The sequence below is a fragment of the Entelurus aequoreus genome, linkage group LG09 (assembly GCF_033978785.1).
Source record: "Entelurus aequoreus isolate RoL-2023_Sb linkage group LG09, RoL_Eaeq_v1.1, whole genome shotgun sequence".
Taxonomy (NCBI): domain Eukaryota; kingdom Metazoa; phylum Chordata; class Actinopteri; order Syngnathiformes; family Syngnathidae; genus Entelurus; species Entelurus aequoreus.
The window spans coordinates 39,460,787-39,486,999 of record NC_084739.1 but is presented as its reverse complement, the minus strand read 5'-3'; the positions used below and the strand labels follow the sequence as shown (position 1 = coordinate 39,486,999).

Here is a 26,213-nt window from a genome sequence, read left to right as displayed (position 1 = left end):
GATATTTAAAAAATTAAACAATGTTGACGAACATTGCTTTATCTCTTGTGACCACTTGTTGTCACCTGTCACTCACAGTTGCGTTGCAAAATCATACAGAATAAAGTGTTGTGGGTTTATTTTGTTCAGAGTTCAGATGGAATTTGATTTTGTGCGCGGCAAAGATTTGCTGTGCGTAGAGGATGCGCAGGCGTCCACCTTAGAGGGAACGTTGGTTCTAACTTATATCTGTCAGTCGACCTGCCCTAAAAACAACTGGTGCAACGTGCTCCTTATAATCCGGCGCGCCCTACTGTCTGAAAAATACGGTATGTAACTAAGGTGTTGCTGTAGCTTGTTTACTTCAGAGGCAGTTTGGTAGTTATTTGTTCACTTTAGCTTTCTGGAAATGTGGCCTCCAAAACATTCTTAGTTGAATATCTCTGTCGTACAGCCAAACATGGCATTGAACAAACAACTGTTTGCCCATATATCATTCAGCGGAGTTAAGTCCCCAAACAAAGAACCCATGCTTTTGTGACTCAGGCCCTGTCAACCCATTCCAGCCACACTAAACAATCGTTTAAGGTTCCCCTCCTTGGATAATTTTTTACTCGGGTAAGAGCGCAGTGTATTTCTTGAATCTCCGGCTCTTAGCTTGGCATGGACTCATCTATCGTTTACAAACTGAGTTCGGAGAGGAAGGGGCACCAGGAAGACCGCGCCCCACACTTCATAACGCTTGTGGAAATCACACATGAATACCTTAAAAGAAGGAAACGCGCGATTGCAGCTATTTAGGATACAAAACATCTCAGACGGCAACATAGCAATGTTGAGCGATGGTTTTGGATAAGCCCTGGAAGAACGGCAGCCTGGTGGGATATGTTTGTCACAGAGTGTGTTGTGCCACAAGAACGGCAAGATAACTTTCGAAAGTCCAGGTCAGCTGTGATTCTACTTAGCGAAAATCTTCATCCATTTGTTGAAGGGGAGACAACGAGAATGTGGGCTCCCGTGGACGAGGGAAAACGGCGAATGCATTTGGACTGGCAAAGCAGACTATCAGCTATTGTCCGCGATGTATGTCGAACGATTACTCAATGTCTAGTTTTGTACTTCATAACTATTGTGAAGCCATGAAGTGGTTGCGGCCGTCAAGTACAACCGCCAATTTCAGCCTACAAGCACAGTGTCCTGACCAGATATCTGGATCCCTAGATTGATTGTTGTAAAATTATATTTATCTCATTGTTTACTTTCACACGTTCATTAAAGATATGATTCATATGTTATGGCTCAGGTGTGATTCACTACAACAGGGCCAATCTAACAGCTGCTGATGGTGAGGCAAGCAAGGTTTACTGTTAAGAGAAATGTGGCAATAGGCTACATTGAAACACAGGGTAAGAATACCCTTCCAGGTCAGAGGTAACTATGACGCGCACATTTTTTTCCGCACATGCGTACTAGGTCACGTTGCGCCGGCGGACTGAGGGGGTAGGGGGCCTTAAACGGTGGCATTGTGTGTGTGTGGACAAGGATAAGATTAGGTGGGATATAGCCTGGATAACCTTAGCCAGCTTAGTGTAGAAGGGGCCTCAGTCTCTGTGCTTTTCTATTGACTACGGCTGCAAAATAACCCACTATTGGTTAATTGGGTTCACACTATTTCTTATGGGGAAAAATGCTTGGTTTTCGTACGAGACTACTAACAAATAACCAAGGTACCACAGTTTTTTGTTTTTTTTAAGCATAGTTTTTATCCCTGGGAATAACCAATGAACATATTTTCTTAGGCCATGCTATTTAAATGAAAATGTATGTTTCTATGATTGGATCGATCACAGTAGAGATGAGAAGCAAAAAGTGACACCATATTAAGAAACCTCTCATCCTACAAGTAGTGGGCAAGATACAAGCCCAGAGAAGGAGCCACACGTTACCTCTTCTGCGGCCAAAGCTCCGGGCTGCTTGTCATCAAAGTGAGAGGGAGGAAAGACAGAGACAGGGGGGAGGGGGATGGGTGTTAACACGGGTCGGAAAGAGATACAGACATATGGATTTTGTGGAAATAACACCATTACAGGAACATCTCTGAAGGGAATAGGAAATACACACCTAAGGTTGTTCAACAAAAAGAGGGGGATTATTATACTTCCTTGGCAACATGCTCGTAAGGTAGGTTTAGTCTTGGACATACTTAATAGCACATAGCAACGTCAGACATTCGCATCTAAGCTTAATGAACCTGCAATGGCAGTCACTCGTGTTAATTTTCTGTAGCAAAGTCACAAATGGGACAATAAAGCAGCGTGCATGCAGATCTTAAGGTAGAGTTGGTTAGTCATTCTCATGTCTTTGGTGAAATAATAAAAGGTACTCTATGGCTAGGAGTACAAGATTGTGAGTGAGTGGAAAGTTCTCACGGGATACAGAGATAGGGAATGCATGGATGACAACATCAGTGCTAGTTGAAACTGCTGCTTCTAATAATTAAATTAGACAGTCAAACCTCAGTTTTTGTACACACCCCTTTTCATATGACTCGGTTTTTAACTAAATTGTTTGCCAAAATTATGCCCTGGTTTTCATATACTGTCTCGGCCAAACATTGCTTGTAACCAACTAATCCATTCGCCTGCGTATCATTTTGTGGAATTAAGTGCCCAAACAAGCCAACCACCTTTTTATAATCACATCAGAGATATTCAATGGGGTTCAAGTCAGGCGACTGTCATGACCACTGTATCTTTCAGGCCTTCTTCTGAAACCAAGCCTCAGTTCACTTTGCAGTATGTTTGGGATCTTTGTGCTGTAGGAAGGTCCACAGACCACAAACAACATGATATTTTCTCCTGGATTCCCTGATCCATCCCTTTTCTACCGCTTATCCCTTTCGGGGTCGCGGGGGTGTTGGGGCCTATCTCAGCTGCATTCGGGCGGAAGGCAGGGTACACCATGGACAAGTCGCCACCTCATCGTAGGGCCAACACAGACAACATTCACACTCACATTCACACACTAGGGCCAATTTAGTGTTGCCGAACAACCTATCCCCAGGTGCATGTCTTTGGAAGTGGGAGGAAGCCGCAGTACCCGGAGGGAACCCACGCAGTCACGGGGAGAACATGCAAACTCCACACAGAATTAAATTTATCTTGCCTCCCCACGCACTGCAGGTTTCTAGTGCCAGAGGAAGTGAGGGAGCCTTTAAGCCAGGGGTCCCCAAACTTTTGGACTCGGGGGCCGCATTGGGTTAAAACAATTTGGCCGGGGGCCGGGCTGTATATAAATACACTACCGTTCAAAAGTTTGGGGTCACATTGAAATGTCCTTATTTTTGAAGGAAAAGCACTGTACTTTTCAATGAAGATAACTTTAAAATAGTCTTAACTTTAAAGAAATACACTCTATACATTGCTAATGTGGTAAATGACTATTCTAGCTCCAAATGTCTGGTTTTTGGTGCAATATCTACATAGGTGTATAGAGGCCCATTTCCAGTAACTATTACTCCGGTGTTCTAATGGTACAATGTGTTTGCTCATTGGCTCAGAAGGCTAATTGATGATTAGAAAACCCTTGTGCAATCATGTTCACACATCTGAAAACAGTTTAGCTCGTTACAGAAGCTACAAAACTGACCTTCCTTTGAGCAGATTGAGTTTCTGGAGCATCACATTTGTGGGGTCAATTAAACGCTCAAAATGGCCAGAAAAAGAGAACGTTCATCTGAAACTCGACAGTCTATTCTTGTTCTTACAAATGAAGGCTATTCCACAAAATTGTTTGGGGGACCCCAAACTTTTGAACGGTAGTGTATATATATATATATATATATATATATATATATATATATATATATATATATATATATATATATATATATATATGTATGTTATATATATTTTAGATATATATAGCGCACTTTCCGCGCTCGCGATGATGTCACGTTATCGATAAGAAAATGCATTTTTAGACAATATGATTTGCCTGAGCGGCTAGGAGACACTGTGAGTAGCAAGCGGTACAAAGTGGATAAGAAAAGACAGAATTTTATTTCTATTTTATTTTTATTTTTTTATACTTGGGACTTCCCGCGGGCCTGATTTTGGACGCTGGCGGGCCGGATTTGGCCCGCGGGCCGTAGTTTGGGGACCCCTGCTTTAAGCATTACTGAGCCAAGGTCAAGGTTTGGCAAGGTGTTTAATTCGTCCTCCTGAGAAAAAGTGCTAGCTTTGTGTCATTGCTCGAGAACATAATAGTTGGGTTATTTATATAGTACTAGTGATTAGTGATATATGTTGAGTTCAGGCATGGAGCCCATTGGTGTTCAGTTTCCGCCTTAAGAGTTAAAACTGAAACCTTAGTATGGGCTTCCCCTAAGTCCTGCTGTATGTCGTCTGTAGTAAGTAGAGGGGTTTTGACCTGATGACAGCCCTTGATAGCTTCCAATTTTCAGCATGTTCAGCGGTGTAGTGTTATTTAAATTTAAACTTGCAATGTTTGCTTCTAGCTACACTACATCTCTAAGAACATTCAGTGAATTTTTGAGCAATGTTTACCTGTTCTGCGGCGATTAGTTGACTTAGTCAGCATAATTAACCATGAAAATTAGTCAACAGTAATTGGTGACAGCTTATTTGTTTTTGGTGTACCGGCTGACAAAGGGCTAGCAAGCGCGGCTAAAGTATGTCCATAGACAGTGTGGAGATGCTTCTAAGCTACTAATCTTCACCTGCATGGCAGCATATAAACTACGTTTATTTTTTCAAGTATGATAATCAAGTAGAATCATATGGCACACCGATCGAGCACAGAAGGAGACAAGACACAATGCTAACTGTTAAACTAGATTAAATGTAAGATAGGGAAACAGCATAATACGTGCTTTGTACACTTTAACAAAAGTCTAGGTGGAACTGGGTTACAGCAGAGAGTATGAATAGAAAATTAGCAATTCAATTGATAATAATCTAGAGTGAGAATGACACACCGTGTGCACAAAGCATCTACTGACCATAGGCCTACACATTTGAAAACTGAAAATGATTACATTAATTACTGTATATGTCAACTGCCAAAGGAGAAGCCTTTGTAACATGTAATTTGTTTTGAAATGGTTATATTATAATGAATTAATAGTCAACATTATAAATACACACATTTAAATTAGTCGACTATTTGAAAATAATGTTGATTGTGGCTGTACTAATGCTTACTGCAAACGTCTGATTTTTTTTTTAAATTTTTTTTTGCATGCGTAACATATTCCAGCCGGTGGAGCTGTATGGTAGTACATGGGTAAACTCCCTGTTGGCTAGTGCTCTCTCATCTCTCAATGCGCAGACCTTGGTTTGATCCCTGAGCAGTATAAAGGGGACGGACACAGGCAGGTTACACATGCATATTGCTTTTTTTCAGATAACATCAGATCACAGAGCTGTAATGGACACACGGAACATTCTTTGTTTGATTAATATGCTGGGTTAGAGTCTGCTAGGAAATACCGTATTTCCTTGAATTGGCGCAGGGAATATAGTATTCGCACGTCTAGAATTACTGCCGGGTCAAACTCGTTTCTCAAAATAATTAACGCATGCTTGGCCTTATCGCCGGTTTATTATTGAAGCTGGATCAAATTCGTTTTGCAAAATATTAATTTTATTATCGCATGTCTGTAATTTTCGCCGGGTCAAACTCGTTTCGCAAAATATTTAGCATATGGCTAGAACTTCCACCGGGTCAAATTCGTTACGTCACGAGTGACGCATCTGTCCTCATTTTCAAAATGGAGGAAACTGCTTTCAGTAGTTTACAATCGCACAAAGGAAAAAAGATAAAGAGCTTTTCAGTAGGATTTAAGGTCCAAGCTATTGAATACCTGTACAGTATGCTAAAGAGAACAGTAAGCAGCTATGTTTTATTAATATACCGTAGCTGCGTGTGTGAAATACTGTATAAGTCATTAAATGACTCCCGCCTCCTGGTGGTAGAGGGCGCTGCCGCGCTAGTGATCCTTCTTGCGACTTCCGGTACTGCAGAAGAAGTGAACACACGCAGCAAGAGATTTTTTTTTCTGTCCTCTGCCTGAACTTTTAAAATGGAGGATTACATACATAAAATAAAACAGTTTTCTAAACTGGACTTTCAATCGAAGCAGGAGGTAATAATTAAAGGAATATCTCCATCGAAACAGAGACTTTTAAAACTGAAGAAAGAAAATAAGGAAGACTTCTATAAACAAGTTATCGATGCTTTTGGTCAGAAGGAGCTGCAAATGGACTCCATTTATAAGTACAGGTAAGACCATAATAACGTTTTTTTAATTAAATGTGCTTTTCATGATGGTATGCTTACATCACACTCAAAGCGCACGCCTAAATTTTATGGATTCCTTTTGGTAAACGCCGGAGTGAGAAGAGGTTTTAAAATAATTACCGCATGCACGGCCATCCCGCCGGTTTCCGGTAAACGCAGGTGTGACAGGAGGTTTTAAATTAATTAACGCCCCTGCGGCTATTCAAGGAAATACGGTACACTGATGCAGTTATTAGCATTCGCAGCGTACAACTTGTGACAAACATAATTGAACTGTGTACCTCTTGTTGTCCAAGTGGTTAACGTTACAAATTCAGAAATATAATTCTCACGTTGTGCAATTCAGAATCGATTCTCATTTTTTTTTAAATCGATTTTTTTATTTTATTTTATTTTATTTTATTTTTTTAATTTTTTTAATTTTTTTATTTTTTTAAATTAATCAATCCAACAAAACAATACACAGCAATACCATAACAATGCAATCCAATTCCAAAACCAAACCCGACCCAGCAACACTCAGAACTGCAATAAACAGAGCAATTGAGAAGAGACACAAAACACGACACAGAACCAACCAAAAGTAGTGAAACAAAAATAAATATTATCAACAGTATCAATATTAGTTACAATTTCAACATAGCAGTGATTAAAAATCCCTCATTGACATTATCATTAGACATTTATAAAAAAAAAAAAAAGAACAATAGTGTCACAGTGGCTTACACTTGCATCGCAACAGCTTGACAACACACTGTGTCTAATATTTTCACAAAGATAAAATAAGTCATGTTTTTGGTTCATTTAATAGTTAAAACAAATTTACATTATTGCAATCAGTTGATACAACATTGTCCTTTACAATTATAAAAGCTTTTTACAAAAATCTACTACTCTGCTTGCATGTCAGCAGACTGGGGTAGATCCTGCTGAAATCCTATGTATTGAATGAATAGAGAATCGTTTTGAATCGGGAAAAAAATCATTTTTGAATCGAGAATCGTGTTGAATTGAAAAAAAAAATCGATTTTGAATCAAATCGTGACCCTAAGAATCGATATTGAATCGAATCGTGGGACACCCAAAGATTCCCAGCCCTATTACCTACAGAAGACTGGAGGCAATTTTATTATGCGTAGTAGGGCTGGGGGATATATCGAGTTTGTAAGATATACCGATATATTTTTAAACAAGATATGAATTAAGAAAATATCGTAATATCGATATAATTTATTTCACGTTAAAATGACCAAACACCTCTTATTTTTTGTGTTCCTTGTTCTCCCCCGCTTCTCACTCCCTTGCAAAACTCCATGGGCTACTAAACCCCTTCCCTTCCTCCTTCCAAGACGTGCTTGCACGTATGAACATTCATGATTGGTTCGTTGTTTACTATGATGAGTCACGATTGGTTGAGATTATGGCAAAACATTAGGGACAGGCCAATCAGAGGCAAGATAGGACGGGTCATCGAACCAGGAAAGGAAATCACAACAGACATCCCAAATAACGACAAGAGAGTCGGAGAAAAGAAAGAGGGAATATTCAAACGGGCGATTTATAAATTACAACAACCAGTGGAAGATGGCAGAAAGATTCTCTTCTTTAGATTTTTCTTTTAGCGATGTAGACGACGTCCAGAAAACCAACAATGCGTCTACTTGGCCACATTTGGACAAATGTATGCGTCTGGATAAAACATTAATTTGTTTACCATGTAAGCCCATATCAAAACTGTTCTCGAGTTGCCAAGCCGGGCATATTTCGCATGAGAAATGCTGCCAAAAATGTATGCCGAAGTGAGGAAGATTATAGCCGCACAATTAAGTCAAGTCACTTACTTGGCGCTGACCACAACCGAACATGTGTGACAGTCCATTACATCGTCGACTGGGAATTAAAAAGTGCCTGCCTGAAAATTAATTTTTTTATCTGAGTTTGATACATTTTGTATTATTTGCACAGCTATATTATTTATTTTAAGTAGAAATAATATTTTTCTATTTTATTTATGTTATGTAATTCTGTGCTACTTAAACAATTTGTTTTCTGTGCTGTTAATACCCATCGTGACTAACTAGGTTAATAAAAGTCCCACTGACTGTTTACAGTACAGTTGTCATTCACTTCAATTTCAGTGAATCTCACATATATTGAGATATATATAAAATATTGAGTTTAAGTAAAAATATATAGAGATATACTTTTTCGTCCATATCGCCCAGCCCTAATGCGTAGTATGTTTTGGTTGCATCTTCATACCCAATCACAATACTTTTTTGCATAATTTTAGGAATGATCAAATACAGTATGTCTGCCAGATGCATTGTTGCATGTTGTAGCAATACAACTAAAGAAGGGGTCACCCTGCATACATTTCCAAATGATGGGAATATGAGGAAAATATTGACCTTTCCAGTCAAATTGACTCACGCAAAATGAGACGGACCAAGTGAAAGGAGTGTAATTTGCAGTGATCATTTTAATGCTTCGACTTCAAAGAAGAAGGCTTCTGGTCTGAGTTTAAAATTTAAGGGGCTCAAGCTAAATATGAGCCCAAAAATCAGGAGCACCCTCTGGGAGAGAAGACTGAGTCCGAATCTGCGAAAAAAATGGAGAAAGTTGGCGCTCAAAAACCAAAGGAAAAGAAGGTAAGCCGCTAGTATTCTATATTGCGTCCTCTTTTACTGATGTTTTCCTCAGGATGAGGAACTGCTGAAAGAGTATCAGGAAACACCCGCTGTGGTGTCTATGAAAGAGGAGCTGGAAGAGCAGGGAAGTGCAGACAAAATAATAAATATAATAATGGATCAGCTTTATATGAGACTTTGCTAGACACTCCAAGCGCTTCACAGTGAGACTGAGAACCCATCATTTATTCACTCCACATTCACACATTGATGGTAGTAAGCTGAATTTGTAGTCACAGTTGCCCTGGGGTAGAAAGACGGAAACGTTGCTGCTAATTTGCACCCCGGCCTCTTCGACTTCCACCAAACATTGATTCACATTCATACACCAGTGTGAGCGGCACTTGGAGCAAGGTAGGTGAAGTGTCTTGCCAAAGGACGGCCGCTCTACCAGCTGAGCCACACTGTCCTAATGGAAATGGCCATTATTTTACATTTCTTTTTTGCTCATAATGTTACCCATATCAATTTTGAAGTAATCATGGATCAGGGCAACAAAAACATGCAATTAAGTGATCCAAATAATAGTTGTACTGCAATGATCCCACATGACAGTTAAGACTATGTTTATTTTTCTGTGTTTAGAATAACTTCCTGTCCTGGTGCTCCTGTTTTGTCAGTATTTCCTGTTTGGTCTCAGTGTTTTGAAGCACCTTTATTTTATTTTCCTTGTCCTGCCAGCACACCTCAATGTTAATTACTTCTATTTAGTTTCACCTAGTTCCCTCTCTCAGGGGTGGATTTATAATTTGTAGTCTTATTGTGTGCTTGGTTCTGTTTAACTTGGGTCCTGCATAGCTTTTCCAATGTTTCCAGTGCACTGCCCAGCTGCACAAGAGACTTTGAGTTGAAATTAAATATACTTTGACCCGCACCCTGTCATTTGCTGTTTTCTGCATCTTTGGTTAATGTTGCAAGCATTGCTCACCTGTAACATGACATTTACATGTCTTTATTTACACCGTCTATGTGGGAAAATGGGCTCCAGTTCTGCAGATGATGTCATATCGACATGGAACCTATCGCTGAAGGAGCTGCCCAGAACTGTGACAGCACCATGCAGGGGGTGGGAAACGTTCTCAATCAGATGATACCTTTGCTGTCATCCTTCTTTCTCCCACCACTTCAACAGAGTCCAAGGGGCAGCCCAGGGCAGAGCTGGCCTTCTTTTCCAGTTTGTTTAGTCTGCTCCTGTCTGCAGTCGTAGTGCTGCTGATCCAGCATACCACCGCGTAAATGATGGCTGATGCCGCCAGAGAGTAGAAAAAGTTCCGCAGGAGTGCTCCCTGCACAACAAAGGGCCTTAGTCTCCTCAGCAGGTGAGGGAGAAGTGGATCTGCTCCTGCAGAAGTCCACCACCAGCTCTTTGGTCTTACCAGTGTTCATCTGGAGGCAGTTCCGCTGGCACCCGTCCACAAAGTCCATGTTAAAGAAGATAGCCAAGATGGTCCCCTGTGGAGCCTCTGTGCTGCAGATGACCAGGTCAGACACACAGTCCCGTGTCCTGACAAACTGTCGCCGATAGGTCAGGTAGCCCAGGAGCCAGGATGTGAGGTGCAGGTCGACTCCTGTGTGGTCCAGATTGTTCCTCAGAAGTATGGGCTGTATGGTGTTGAAAGCCCAGGAAATATAATAGAATATGGTCCTCAATGTTCTCCCTGCCCTCTCAAGGTGTGAAAAAGATCTCTGCATGAATTAGATGGCATTATCCACCCCGAAGCCCAGTTGATAGACGAACTGCAGTGGGTACATTGATGAGCTCACCAGGAGGCACAGAAGGACCAACCTCTCCAAGGTCTTCATCAGATGTGATGTCAGTGCCACTGGCCTGTAGTGGTTGAAGTCCTTTGGCACCAGTACTACGCAGGATGTCTTCCATAGCTCTGGTACTTCCACTCCAGGGGGGTATATATAGTCTGTAATGCAGTGTGTGTGACTGTCACTCACTATGTTTCCATGCACTAAAATAGTCTGAATTCTCAAATAGTTTGTTTTTTTGGATTTTCACACATATGTGTGAAGTCGAAGTGTCCATGCACTTTCTCTAGTGCGACTAATGGTCATACGCTATGTGCCTCCCGTACACTGGGAGGCGCTGATTTGATTTTAGCGCGATTAAATTAATCCCTTTTCCGGTTGACCTATAATGTCACACTAGCCATCTGCGGATCCTTACAACTTGTTTCAACTGATGTTCGCTGTAATATTACCACAGATTACAAATATTTTGTCTCTATTGGCTATGCTGATGTTAAATAGCAGACAGTATCAAGAAATGATCTTGGATTGCGCTACCAACATGACTCTACTACCAATAATGTATCGGGACGGATGCAGGTCTGAAGCACAGACAGAAGGAATTTTCAGACAAAGAATCATGGAAACAAAACTTTTTGAATGTCTCGGAGTCCATTCATAATGCTCTGTTGATTGATGGAAGGAGTTTTACATCCGAAAGAAAAGACAGTTCGTGCCATCTGTTCCAGATGAAGTTTGCAATGTTCTGGACTATCTTGCCAGTTTTTCAGAATACAAAAATATTGCTAATTAGTTTGGAGTGCACAAATGCAGCCTAAAGAGGTTTGTGTACGCTGTATCATTCGCCTTCAATATCCGTTAGATTTCATCTTGTATTTCGTTCAGGAGTCCGAATTAAGCCGGCATTTCACATTTCCTTAGCTATCTTAGTTTATTTTTTTCTACCATCAATGCACTTCAAAATGTTTTGTTGTTTTAATTAGTGAAGCAAATAAAAAAGTATCTTCTTCGTGACAATTGTTGCTACGATTTTATTGAATGGTATCTGCTTCAGGGATGTATCTGGCGCATGCTTGATACGAAAAGTCCTATCCAGCGGCACACACTCACTCCAAATATCTGGTTTCCAATCGTGCAATCCAGGTGTTTTAGTGCAACTTTTCAAAAACCGAACATGATCGGATTAAGGTGTTTGCATGGGCTGTAGGAGGCTTATTCAGAGCTGAACTATTTAAAAAAATTAGACTAATGAAGTGCATGTTCACGTACTGAATGTCTTCCCCATGGTCATCACAGTACACTTCCCAAGCAGTTCTCAAAACAGTCCTTAAGAGCTTCTTCCATCTCATCGGACCATCTTTTAATGGATGACAGCTGGTTGTCTGTGTACCAAAGGTGTGTACATAGGCAGGATGTGCACCAGGTTATGATCTGAGAGGAGATGAAGTGCATGCTTCCTTGGTGTTTGCATAGAAAAGGTCAAGTATTTTATAGTGTGTCTGGTGTGGCAGGTGACATATTGTGTGAAGGTGGGCAGTGTAGAGGAGGGAGGGGCATGATTGAAGTCCCCAGTAATGATGAAGAGTGCCTGTGAGTGCTGTGTCTGCATGAGTGCAGGACATCACACGCAGAGCTGGCGATAGCACAGGGGGCAACATATGCAGCTATCGCGATAACATGCCACAATTCCCATAGCAGATCGTATGGCCTCATGCCAACAGCTAACAGTTCAATGTCCTTACAGCAAGAGTTGTTCTTTGATAGTGATGTGCCTTGGATTACACCATATGTTGTTCACGATCACCACCAGCCCTCCTCCTTTCCTCTTACCACTTTCCTGTGTCCTGTCAACCTGCATTAGCTGAAAACCATGCGGTTTAGCATCCAAGTCTGTTGTTAGCTCCATTAGCAAGGTCTCCGGGAAAAGCATTAGGCTACATTCCCGAAATTCCCTCTGATGTCAGGTTAGTGCCGCTCGCTCGTCCATCTTATTGGGAAGAGATCTTACATTCCCGGTGATGATCGAGGGAAGGACGAGTTTGAAGCTTCTCCTCTTTACCCCGGCGCGACATACTCGTCTCAGTCTCTTCAGCTCGTGGGGAACATTGGATCTTTCGCCGGTTAACTTCGCTGCGCTACGGAGGGCTAACAGCTGATCGCGACTGTAAACAATGGCATCACTGCTACACAAGATCTCTGCGGTCACTCATGTAAACAATAGAGTGCAAAGTAGAAAAATACCAGTACAAACTCAAAAACATTTGTTTCCACCTTGACGTAGTTGGTTTGATAGTAAAAAAACAAAAAATTATTTTAAAAAAGAAGCGCTGTAATAATATAAAAATAGGTAACGAACCCATTGCAGGCAGGGGCTGCTGTAACATGCGACCACTAGTGCGGCGCAATCTTGATAATCTACTGATTACTTAAAAACTAACTAATATAATGGTAAATGTCTTCCAGGAGCAACAAATATGTATAGACATATTGTTTGCAAAATTTTGGTCATATATGGTTATATTTATAACGAAAGAAAATGTGGGCAGTAATTTGGAAAACGGCTGCTGTAAATTCCTGTTTGTGTTATACCAAAGTTGGCCTAAAGGTTTTTTTTCCGAAAATGTAGGTTATGTAGTGATAAAGTTTTAAATGTTATAAAAGTAAAAATTATTGGAGGAATTTATTCTTGCGCAACAACGACACAATTTTAGAACATATTGGCATACTTGGTTGGGGGCGGGAGGCGTGGTTGGGGCGTGGTTAAGGGCGTGGTTAAGAGGGGAGTATATTTACAGCTAGAATTCACCAACTCAAGTATTTCATATATATATATATATATATATATATATATATATATATATACATATATATATATATATACATACATATATATAAATATATAAATATATATATATATATATATATATATATATATATATATATATATATATATATATATATATATATATATATATATATATATATATATATATATATAATGTATAAAATACTTGACTTTCAGTGAATTCGAGCTATATATATATATATATATATATATATATATATATATATATATATATATATATATATATATTTTATTATATATATAATACATTTTGCGAGGTGGCCCATAATACTGGGCTGTGAACGGTGCTGCGCTGCCGCCGCCATGTGCTTCGCTCTCCGTTCATGAATGAGTATATCATTTCGGCCACCGTGTTCAATGGAGAAGTCTGTTCTACAAAATGTACAGGCAACATACATACCCCTTCCCCTTCGAACTGTCCTGGATGAACTGAAATTCTTGTTTCCATTCGTTTTGGAACTTGCAAGCGTATTTCTTCATCTTGCTCGTCGACGGCGTCGCCATGTGTGTAACTTCCTCGTTCTTCTGCTTCGTCTCCTTGCTGTGTGCGCAGTTGTGCACTCTACTCTCTAAAAGCCGTAGATCTTATGACGTCATTGGGCAGGCAAGCTGTTTATATTGTGGGAAAGTGGACGTGAGAACAGGCTGTCCCCACTCAGGTCCGCATTGAGCTGGAGGGGGCGTGGCCTCCAGCTCCGGCTGAATACCGGGAGTTTGTCGGGAGTAATTTCTGCCGGGAGGTTATCGGGAGAGGCGCTGAATACCGGGAGTCTCCCGGTAAAACCGGGAGGGTTGGCAAGTATGTATTGGTCATTAGTCAAATTCGACTAAGTCTTCCAGAGCTATCACTTTACATAACTCCCATGCTAATGTCACATGATCATAGCTGAGGACTCAATTTGTTTGATTTGTAATGTTCAAAGTCTCCAGTTAGGTGGCAAATTAGATGAAGTGTCATATTAAAGTTTACAGTTTCAGAGAGAGCCAGTGAGTTGTTTATAGTTTAACATTGGCTGTTTATGTTATTGTATATTCCTCTCCTTGGATCGATAAAACCCTGTCTGTCTTGTTTGTACGCAAAAAGACACAATAATGTGTTTCCACATATACTAGTACAGTTCTTAAATCTCACAAAAACAAATTAGGGCTTTTATAATACAAGGGCGCCATTGTGAGACTGTTATCCAAGAACATATTGTCTTTGTAGTTATTCTCCCTCACAACATTTTCATTAAAACAAATCCATTGCCAAAAAACCTGGACAGTCTGTCTGCAGCTTTGCCCTTTCTCTGTCAGGCTTGGGGGTGACTAAAGTCACCTAGCAACCAGGGAACCAGGCATGAGGTGGGATAATCCCATGATAAGTGATGGGTTAAGATTACACGTGTTTGGTATCTTGGCAGGAGGGAAAATGAAGCTGGGTGATTTCTTTGTAAGTGATGAGTTTAGTGTCTCCTTATTAGCACAGTGACCACGGACACTTTTATTATGCTGTCAAGTGAGCCACACCGTTAGGTAAATCCCAGACCAACACTTTATTCTGTCTGGAAAAAGTTATTATTTTACATTTAAAGAGGTGCCAAACTACTTTTGTAGTATTCATTGAGGGCCACATCGCAGTTATGGCTGAATAATATTGTATGAATGTATAAGGATTTTCCTCAGGATATTATTATACAATTACTTATGCATTTGATAAAGTGTTTTACATACACTGTAAAAAAAAATCTGTAGATTTTGCCAGAAAAATTACGGTAGATTTTACAGCATATTACTGCAAGTGTAAAAAACCATATCACTGTTTATGGTAAAATTTTGCCAACTAAGCTGTCACTGTTTCACCATAAAATATTTCATTGTTTTTTTTCAATGGATTAATACTGTAAATGGAGAAACGTTACCACTGTTTCAACAGTAAAATTATGGCGACGGAGCTGCCAGTTTTTTCCCCATAAAATCTCTAGTTGTTTTTACGGTGTATTACTGTAAATGGAAAAACGATAGCAGTTTTTTCACGGAAAAATTCTGGCAACTGAGCTGCCAGTTTTTCACCATAACATGTACGATTGTTTTTGATATGTATGTTTACGTTAAATGTATACAGTATATGTATTTTTACTGTAAATGGAAAATGTCTCATGTTCCTTCCTTTTGTTTGTAGGACCTAACGAATGCTGATGACAAGGAAATCATCAGCCTTTCTTCAGGCGTCAGGTATCTTTAAGAATTTAAATGTGAGTCTATTGCCTCATCATGGATGAGGAGGTCTTTTGCAGAATATGTCAGGAAATTTGGGATAAAGACCTGATTACTTCATCTGGTTGATCATCTGTGCACCGGTAGGACTTCTAGTCTTACATGTTTGGGCTATTTTTAGAAGTGTTATTCACAGGTCTGCGCTAAGAGGTTCATCCTTGGTTTATGGTGTCAGGGAAGCCAGGCCTGAGTAAAAGGGTAGGCAGGTGCACGCAGTGTTTTCTGGCATGGATCACAGTGGTGAAGCCATAACGTACACCCGGAAAAACAGGCCTCTGTTTTAACTGAAGCAATGTCTATAAATATTTATTATTGTGTTTTGGTTTAGTACACCACACGCTCATTTTACATTGGCATTTTTACCGTGGGTGTGTAAGCGGTGCGGTAATAAAAGTTCACTGGATTAATAACTGCACAAGCTACTCAGTGTAAAATCATGGCAATGACTTGCATGTGAATCGCCAGTGAATTCAACTAATCCAAAACATGACAAAGCCAAGAACTGCACTGTGTGTAGACATGATCTGTGAACAAGTAACAGACAAATGCGCTGACCTGTGTGACCCAGTGCATTTATTTTCCTCACATTCTGTAGCTGAAGCACACAAAGGTGCATGTCTCGGTTTTAAAACAGAATTGTATCATTTAAGGTTGAAAGCTAAACAATACATTAAATGGTAAAACACACCACAAACCAAATAAAGTATAACCATGGTTTTACACATGTCCATCCATCCATCCATTTTCTACCACTTATTCCCTTCGGAGTCGCGGGAGGGCGCTGGAGCCTATCTCAGCTACAATCGGGCGGAAGGCGGGGTACACCCAGGACAAGTCGCCACCTCATCGCAGGGCCAACACAGATAGACAGACAACAATTTACACTCACATTCACACACTAGGTCCAATTTAGTGTTGCCAATTAACCTATTCCCAGGTGCATGTCTTTGGAGGTGGGAGGAAGCCGGAGTACCCGGAGGGAACCCACGCAGTCACGGGGAGAACATGCAAACTCCACACAGAAAGATCCCGAGGCCGGGATTGAACTCACGACCACTCAGGACCTTCGTATTGTGAGGCAGACGCACTAACCCCTGTTCCACCGTGCTGCCTTATTACACATGTGCAAATTTTATATATATGGAGGGTAAAATGCGACAAAATTAAAAATATATATCTTTAAATAATTACTTAAATGTGTCATTCATGAATTATAATTGCAATTAGATACATGTGTTATTAGATGTGTCATTAAATTATTTAATGTAAACATTAATGTAATTATTTATTCAATCACTTTTTAATCATTAATTATTACATTATTCAAATATTATTTCACAAATTGTTTAATTGTTTTAAATTGATTAATTAAATCATAACCTTAACAATCATTTAATTATTTGTTTAATTATTTGTTGAACTTGTGTGTCAGCACTTCAGGAATTCATTGTATTTGTCAAACTCATTTAATAATTGAATTGTTAAATAAGTCATGGAATTTTTTTAAATAATTAAATAATAAATGTATTTTACATTGAATAAATTAATAACACATTTAATAACCAATTTACATATTTAATAAACTATAATTGATAAATGACAAAAATATTTATTTAAATATATATTTATTAGATTTTGTCCTATTTGAAACTCCATATATTAGGCATCTGCGCTTGTCTGCTTTAGTTGTGCTGGTCAGGCGAGTGCAATGATCAAAGCTGGCACATAAATAGGTTACAATTCCGCTTATTGATTAAAAGACACTGCTAATTTAACATTCACCTCGTAGCATAGATTTGTAATAATTCTGTCAAACAACCAACAGACAGCTATGTGACTAACTCAGGGGTCGGCAACCCAAAATGTTGAAAGAGCCATATTGGACCAAAAATTCAAAACAAAAATCTGTCTGGAACCGCAAAAAATTAAAAGCCTTATATCATAAGTGTTATAATGAAGGCAACGCATGATGTAATAAATAAATGATAAATGGGTTATACTTGTATAGCGCTTTTCTACCTTCAAGGTACTCAAAGCGCTTTGACAGTATTTCCACATTCACCCATTCACACACACATTCACACACTGATGGAGGGAGCTGCCATGCAAGGCGCTACCAGCACCCATCAGGAGCAAGGGTGAAGTGTCTTGCCCAAGGACACAACGGGCATGACTAGGATGGTAGAAGGTGGGGATTGAACCCCAGTAACCAGCAACGCTTCGATTGTAAGTGTTTATATTAGTTATATTAACCTACTATCAAAGCCTGATGAAAATCTTCGTTGACAGATGCCCTTTGAGACACTTGTGATTTAGGGCTATATAAATAAACATTGATTGATTGATATGTTGTATTTTAATTTTTATTCTACACGTTTTTGCAACATTGGAAATCATTAGTAAATTGGACATTTCTCACAGGATGAGATAACTTCCGGAAATGACTGGCTCAGAATGGCCAAATGTATAGATGTGTGTGTCCAAGTTTAAGGAAACGTCAGGCTGTCTTCTTCTAATGGATTTATTACAATCTTTGCAAACTGGGTAACGTTTGCTGTGGTTTGGAACAACATAGCACACAAACAACTATGAGAAATGTAGCCATTATTACATCCAGATAATGTGTCATGAGACATGCAAATATAAATTAAATGCACAGAGGACATAAGTAAAGGAAATTAAATGAGCTCAAATATACCTACAAACGAGGCATAATGATGCAATATGTACATACAGCTAGCCTAAATAGCATGTTAGCATCGATTAGCTTGCAGTCATGGATTGACCAATTATGCCTGATAAGCACTCCAGCAAATCAATACAATCAACAAAGCTCACCTTTGTGCATTCACTCAGAGCATAAAACGTTTGGTGGACAAAATGAGAAAGAAGGAGTGGCATAAAACACGTCTTTCTGTGGCAGCATCGGAGAAATTTGTACATGTAAACAAACTACGATGAGTTCCAGAATCGCTGAAATTAGTAGGACAAAACGGTGCTTGTCAAATACTCTCATCAGTGAAGCATGTTTAATATAAACAGTGGGATTTCTAACAATTAGGAAGGTTTGTGTCATGTTTTCTCTCCTACAGACCATACATTAAAACAAAAAATATATGTTTTTCTTCATCTTTTTCCATTTTCACACATCTTTGAAAGAGGTCCAGGGAGCCCCTCGGGCGGCGCGCTAAAGAGCCGCATGTGGCTCTAGAGCCGTGGGTTGCTGACCCCCGGCCTAACTGAACCGTAACACAAGTATTTTTACAGAGTGAAGACCTCATTTCAAATTGAAACTACATTTAAACCAAATTGAAGACGCTGACGGGTCGCATTTGGTCCGCGGGCCGTGGTTTGGATACACTTGGTTTAAACGACAACGAGCATTCTCTGTTGTTGAGTAGATAATTGATATCATTGGATACAAATGAGTTATCAGGTCATAACGAAATCGCTTTTGTTTTTTTTTGCCTGGATTTCACCCATATGAATGGATAATGCTCGTTATGTGACCTTAAGCGACACATGAGTGATGAACTTATTGAAAACTATGCTGTGCACCACATAGCATTGATAACTCTGGTCTGGAATTATTTTCAAGTTTTGCCTGTGGTTAATAAATATGCAAGACCTGCATACATTGGTATGGTATGTTTATGTGGGATATCAGTAAGAAAGCCAACATTGGGCATCCCTAGAAATATGGTATGTGTTGGCTACACACTGGCCACCAAATGCCTCTCATTCTGCGGACAAAATGAAGGTGTAACCTTCTGGAAAGAAAGAAATGAAACACATCAAATGGGAAAATGACTTACTGCTCAGTGGCATTATGTGGTCGACTCCAGGATGATGAAAGTTAATACCCATACGTCCTGTACAAGACAAAAAAAGGAGGAGTTAACCTAAAGAGGAGAAAACGAGACGAATCCAGTATCTTGACAGATGTGGTTTAATCTTTTCTGCTACTATAAACAATAGGACAATGGAGTATTTTACATGAAGGGAATACACAAATAAGCATGATAACAGAAAACAGGCATTCATTTGTTGTCATATCTTTGATATGCACACACACACACACACACACACACACACACACACACACACACACACACACACACACACACACACACACACACACACACACACACACACACACACACACACACACACACACACACACACACACACACACACACACACACACACACACACACACAAACAAAGGGATGGAAAAGACAGACCTCCACACAGGCTTCATTCTGCTATAGTGACAAAGGCAGCTCCATCTGTCAGTACGTTCATGGAAAGTGGTCTTGTGTGAGAGATCGTCTGTCTGCTTATCTCACTCATTCTAACCAACCAGCATCAGCAAAAACTAGGATTGGGTGGTATGCTCAATTTCCTAAATTGGTTTGATTTGATTTCAGAAGGTTAGAAATCGTTTAATCACGGTTCAATACAATTGTACTTCATTTTTTCTCTTCATCGTAAAGAACTTTGGACAGTTTAAACTGCAAAAAGTCAAACAAGTGCAATTTTGAATCAAAGGAATTACAAATGAAAGTGTGTTGCAGCATCCCATCACTGCAAATTGCATTTCTTCATGCAGAAAATAATAACACTGAATAGGTAAGCTTTTTGTCTTGGACCCGTACTTTGCTACAACGTAGTCAGTCAGGATGTAAAGCACAGCGATTTTCTTGTGAAGGCCAGCAGTGTGTGCTTGGTTTTTCTGGCACACTTAACAACAGGGCTGTGTGTGAAGAGAAAGGCTGCATGGTTTTGAGGAAAAAACTAATTGCAATTTTTCCCTCCAAAAGTGCGATTGTGATTTTTATATTTTGTACATAAAACTGCAAAAATAATGAGTGACAGTTGCTTTTACACTGTCAATCAACATATACTTGTCTCAAGGTGCCACACATTAAAACACTGTGCTGTATTTTACTTAAAACAATATTATGTAGACAGGCTCAGCGCTTTTGTCAACATCACGCTCTCAAACTGAATAAATAGCTGATAACAACTATTCAGTGTTTATGATGTAATGTGCCGGTAATCATAATATATAATAATAATGCAAGTTCACCTAAAGGATATAAACTTTTATTTCCCGTTACTTTAGCATTGTTTACCATAGTACTGTAATTAGAAGGTAATACAATGTGTTATCCTAAATAAATAAACACAAACTAAAATGGATTCATTACTGTGCGCAAAAATGTACTTTAAATAAATATTGACACCTATTTAATAATACCACCTTAACATTTGACAAAAAACCTATTATACACAAAGCGACTCGGTAAAGAATCTCTGTATTATCTTCGACCCAACTCTCTCATTTGAGTCACACATTAAGAGTGTTAGTAAAACAGCCTTCTTTCATCTCCGTAATATCGCTAAAATTTGTTCCATTTTGTCCACCAGCGACGCTGAGATCATTATTCATGCATTCGTTACGTCCCGTCTCAATTACTGTAACATTTTATTTTCGGGCCTCCCTATGTCTAGCAAACCCTCCAAGGTTTCTCATTGTGTCCCATTGGGTTGAGTTTTTTCTTGTCCTGATGTGGGATCTGAGCCGAGGATGTCGTTGTGGCTTGTGCAGCCTTTTTATTGATTGATTGAGACTTTTATTAGTAGATTGCACAGTACAGTACATATTCCGTACAATTGACCACTAAATGGTAACACCCAAATAAGTTTTTCAACTTGTTTAAGTCGGGGTTCACGTTAATAAATTCATGGTAAAGCCCTTTGAGACACTTTTGATTAAGGGCTATATAAATAAACTTTGATTGACTGATTGATATTAAAGTGCTTTTTTTTTCCCAGTTGGGAAAACGAGGTTGGACGTTATCTTTTTCTTTGTTGCCATCACTGGATCACGACACTTCTCACACGCTTGTCCATGTTGATGGGCTAATAATGAACTATTCCCACAATGGGATTTTTGGCTTCGTAATCACATTTACTTATACTATTATATTTTACTTTGTGGCGAGCCGCAGGTAGGGAGGGTGTCTGTACGTGCTTCCTTTGTGTGTGTCTGTAAAGCTGGCGTCCCGCTCTCCTCTCACCGAGAAAAGATTGTGAATGACTGAAAAGAGGGCTCACTGTGTTCAGCTAATTCTACTTTTAAATGAACACGCTCAGGTGTTTGAAGCGAGATACGAACAAACGCGAGACTCATTCATTTTGATTGGCCAATGTGTCTATCACTCAAATGCTGGCGTAACACATCCCTCCTCCTCCATAAACTTCTCCTCATGCGGTTACGTATTCACACTAATTAAAACCTTGCAATGTTGATTAATCGTGTAGCCCTAGCAGAGAAATTTGTCAACAAAAGTAGCCCCCCCATTACGGCTGTTGTCCTTTCTTCATATTGAGCTTGCACCAATACCAACGGTCACCTTACAAGACTCTTAGTTACAACTATAATCACTACAAAGTTTCAATCAGATGTTTACATGTATAATAAGAAATAACGGCGTGGTATGAGCACCTAAACGAGCCACGTGAAACCAGCAAGTGTAAAGTGTGCCAACAAATGTTGCAATTGGTTCTATTATTGTGTCTTCATGGCTCATTGAGAATTGGGGGGTGATGCTAGTAAGTCCCTGAGTTTCAGTTTGTTTTGCCCCAGAAGGCTTGGAAGCTAACGTTAATAGTGTAATACTGTTGGGGAATCAATACCATGTCCTGTGAATCGATATTGAAAAATGTAGGATATCGATCCGTAATCGGTTAAACAGATTTCTTTAACCACCCCAAGCAAAAACTCCTAGTAAAAATAAATATCCCATCGAGACAAACTGTTGTCATCAGAACTAGGGTCATGTATTACATCAGAATTTGCCTACAGTAACGTTTTACTCAACACAGTCGGATAACAGCCGACAGTACATAGAGCCCTCTCTAATCAGAAGTGATGCAACATTGTCACCTGACTGCATTTTCAAGATTTGGCAATTTACACAACGATTCCTCCCTTGTAAGCCAATTGGCCTGCTGCAGAGGGATGATATGCCAGTGCATATTTAACCCTAAAGTCACAGGGACTTTAAAGGGGAACTGCATTTTTTTTATTTTATTTTGCCCATTTTTTACAATCATTATGAAAGACATGACGATGGATGTTATTTTTGTTTTCCAAAAATTTTCAAAAGTCCGCTTACAATGGAGCATATTGCAGCAGCGCAATTCCGCCTACAAAGCCCTTAAAAAAACACCCAAACACCTCCATTGGGGTTTTATATACATGCTGTATATATGTAACGTAATAACGGGCACATTTAGAAATAACATTTAGTATTTCTCCAGCACCCCCCGCGACCCCGAAAGGGATAAGCGGTAGAAAATGGATGGATGGATGGATGGATTTACATATTTTGATCAATTTAAGCATATGTGGCACATTAATTTAAAAAACGCATCACGTTTGCTATTTTTTTTTCTTCATCACTGCTTACTACTCTGCAGACTTCATGAGAGCCAACAGACATAATACAACATCACTTACTGTGCAAACCACTCAGTGGTCTAGTGGTTAGAGTGTCCGTCCTGAGATCGGTAGGTTGTGAGTTCAAACCCCGGCCGAGTCATACCAAAGACTATAAAAATGGGACCCATTACCTCCCTGCTTGGCACTCAGCATCAAGGGTTGGAATTGGGGGTTAAATCACCAAAAATGATTCCCGGGCGCGGCACCGCTGCTGCCCACTGCTCCCCACTGCTCCCCTCACCTCCCAGAGGGTGATTAAGGGGATGGGTCAAATGCAGAGGACAAATTTCACCACACCTAGTGTGTGTGTGACAATCATTGGTACTTTATCTTTACTTTAAAGTCTGCTGTCATTTGAATGCCGAGTGCTAGGATGTTCATATATTCCCATTTAGGTGAAAAATGTCTCATAATACTCACAAAAGAATGGGGTTGGGTGAGCGGGGTGACAAAACGTCTTTAGTGTCGTTCTGGCTGTTTTCGGGTCCTAAATGGCTGTCAAAGTATACCAACTTGTCGGAATACCTACTCAGACTTCTGCTGTCGAGGTGAGAGGCATGATTTAGGATCTACAATAAACTCACAGGTAGCAAGAAAGCGAGAAAGCAGCACACCACTCGATTATGTCAACATTGGCACACACGGAAGTGATCATGGCACCACTATAAATAGTTTGTCTGCTCCCATTGGCTCCGCTGTAAGCTGACTTTTATTTACGTTTATTTAAAGGGGAACTGCAGTTTCTTTGGAATTTTGCCTATTGTTTGCAATCATCATGAAAGACATGACAACGGATGGATTTAAAAAAAAATGCATTGTAAATATTAAATAAATGTAAATAAAAGTCAGCTTACACCGGAGCCAATGGGAGTTCCACTATTCCGCCCATAAAATCCGATAAATAACCATTCAAAAAGTGCCAACAATACTCCATTTACATTTCGTGATTTGAATATTAACTAATCAAATCAAATCAAATCAACTTTATTTATAAAGCACCTTTAAAATTTACCACAGGGGTAGCCAAAGTGCTGTACAATGGGCAGGTTAAAAGATAATACGAGAACCGAGCAAACACAACACAACACAAACAGAACATGATAAAAAATAAATAAATAAAATAAATAAAACATAAAAACAGGTTCACAGCAGGTGTATTATGGGGCGCCATTGCAGGATGGATATCACTCAGTGTTAAAAGCCATGGAATAAAAGTATGTTTTTAAGAGAGATTGAAAAACAGGAAGTGAGTAGGCTTGTCTAACGCTCAGAGGTAGGTCGTTCCAGAGCTTGGGAGCAGCAGCGGCGAAAGCTCTGTCACCTCTATGCTTCAGCCTTGTGTCAGGGACCGTCAGTAGCAGCTGATCGGCTGATCTTAGGGATCGGGTGGGGCAGTAAGGCTGAAGGAGGTTGGAGAGATATGTTGGCGCGAGGTTGTTTAGACATTTAAAAACAAATAAAAGGAGTTTAAAATTGATTCGGTAACGCACAGGGAGCCAGTGAAGGGACGCTAATATACACTACCGTTCAAAAGTTTGGGGTCACATTGAAATGTCCTTATTTTTGAAGGAAAAGCACTGTACTTTTCAATGAAGATAACTTTAAACTAGTCTTAACTTTAAAGAAATACACTCTATACATTGCTAATGTGGTAAATGACTATTCTAGCTGCAAATGTCTGTTTTTTGGTGCAATATCTACATAGGTGTATAGAGGCCCATTTCCAGAAACTATCACTTCAGTGTTCTAATGGTACAATGTGTTTACTCATTGGCTCAGAAGGCTAATTGATGATTAGAAGACCCTTGTGCAATCATGTTCACACATCTGAAAACAGTTTAGCTCATTACAGAAGCTACAAAACTGACCTTCCTTTGAGCAGATTGAGTTTCTGGAGCATCACATTTGTGGGGTTAATTAAACGCTCAAAATGGCCAGAAAAAGAGAACTTTCATCTGAAACTCGACAGTCTATTCTTGTTCTTAGAAATGAAGGCTATTCCACAAAATTGTTTGGGTGACCCCAAACTTTTGAACGGTAGTGTAGGTCTATTACTACTACTAGTGATATTGTTATTGTAGATGAACTATTTATAGCGGCGACGTAATCACTTCCGTGTCATCCTATGTTTACATCATCAAGTGGTCTGCTGCTTTCTCGATTCCTTTCTCCCTGTAGTTTACTGCAGATCATAAATTATGCTTCTCACCTGGACATGAGATGTCTGAGTGGGTAATCCGACAAGTTGGCACACGTTGACAGCCAATTCAGGACCTACAACTGGCGAGAACGACACGGATAGCGCTTGTTGCCCCCCACCCCTCCATCCCATTTCTTTGTGAGGATTGAGACATTCTTAACCTAAATGAGCATATATGAACATCCCAGCAGTCAGCATCCTAATGACAGCAGACCTTATACAGTAAGTGATGTTGTATTATGTTTGTTGGCTCTCATAAAGTCTCCAGTGAGCAGAAATGAAGGGAAAAAAACCTTATGATTAAAATGATCAAAATATGAAAATATCATATGTTATTATAAATGTGCCTGTTACTACATTACATGTATACTTACATCATCCATATAATACCTCAATGGAGGTGATATATGTTTTATTAGGGGCTTTATAGACAGAATTTAACGGCTTCCATAGGCTCCATTTTAAGCAGACTTTTGATCAAATGTATTTAATATTTGGAAGTCATAAAGAAAAAAAAATTCCATCTGTCGTCATGTCTTTAATAAGGATTGTGAATGATGGGCAAAATTTAAAAAAAAGTGCAGTTCCCCTTTAAGAGCCTGATTAGCTGTTTCCTGCAGGTTGGTG

The 26,213-nt window shown here is 39.5% G+C and overlaps 1 protein-coding gene across 5 annotated transcripts in view; it reads right to left on the bottom strand.

Moving 5' to 3' along the window:
* Nucleotides 1-26,213, bottom strand: part of cpeb3 (cytoplasmic polyadenylation element binding protein 3) — a 104,736-nt gene that overhangs the window by 41,520 nt on the left and 37,003 nt on the right. For 3 of the 5 annotated variants that reach the window (XM_062058749.1, XM_062058748.1, XM_062058751.1), the window contains exons 4-5: nucleotides 19,689-19,745; nucleotides 1,926-1,949 (exon numbers count right to left, since the gene is read on the bottom strand). In XM_062058749.1, the coding sequence (XP_061914733.1) occupies nucleotides 1,926-1,949; nucleotides 19,689-19,745 (81 nt within the window). The remainder of the gene's footprint in view (nucleotides 1-1,925; nucleotides 1,950-19,688; nucleotides 19,746-26,213) is intronic. The other 2 variants (XM_062058750.1, XM_062058752.1) reach the window with 1 other exon arrangement.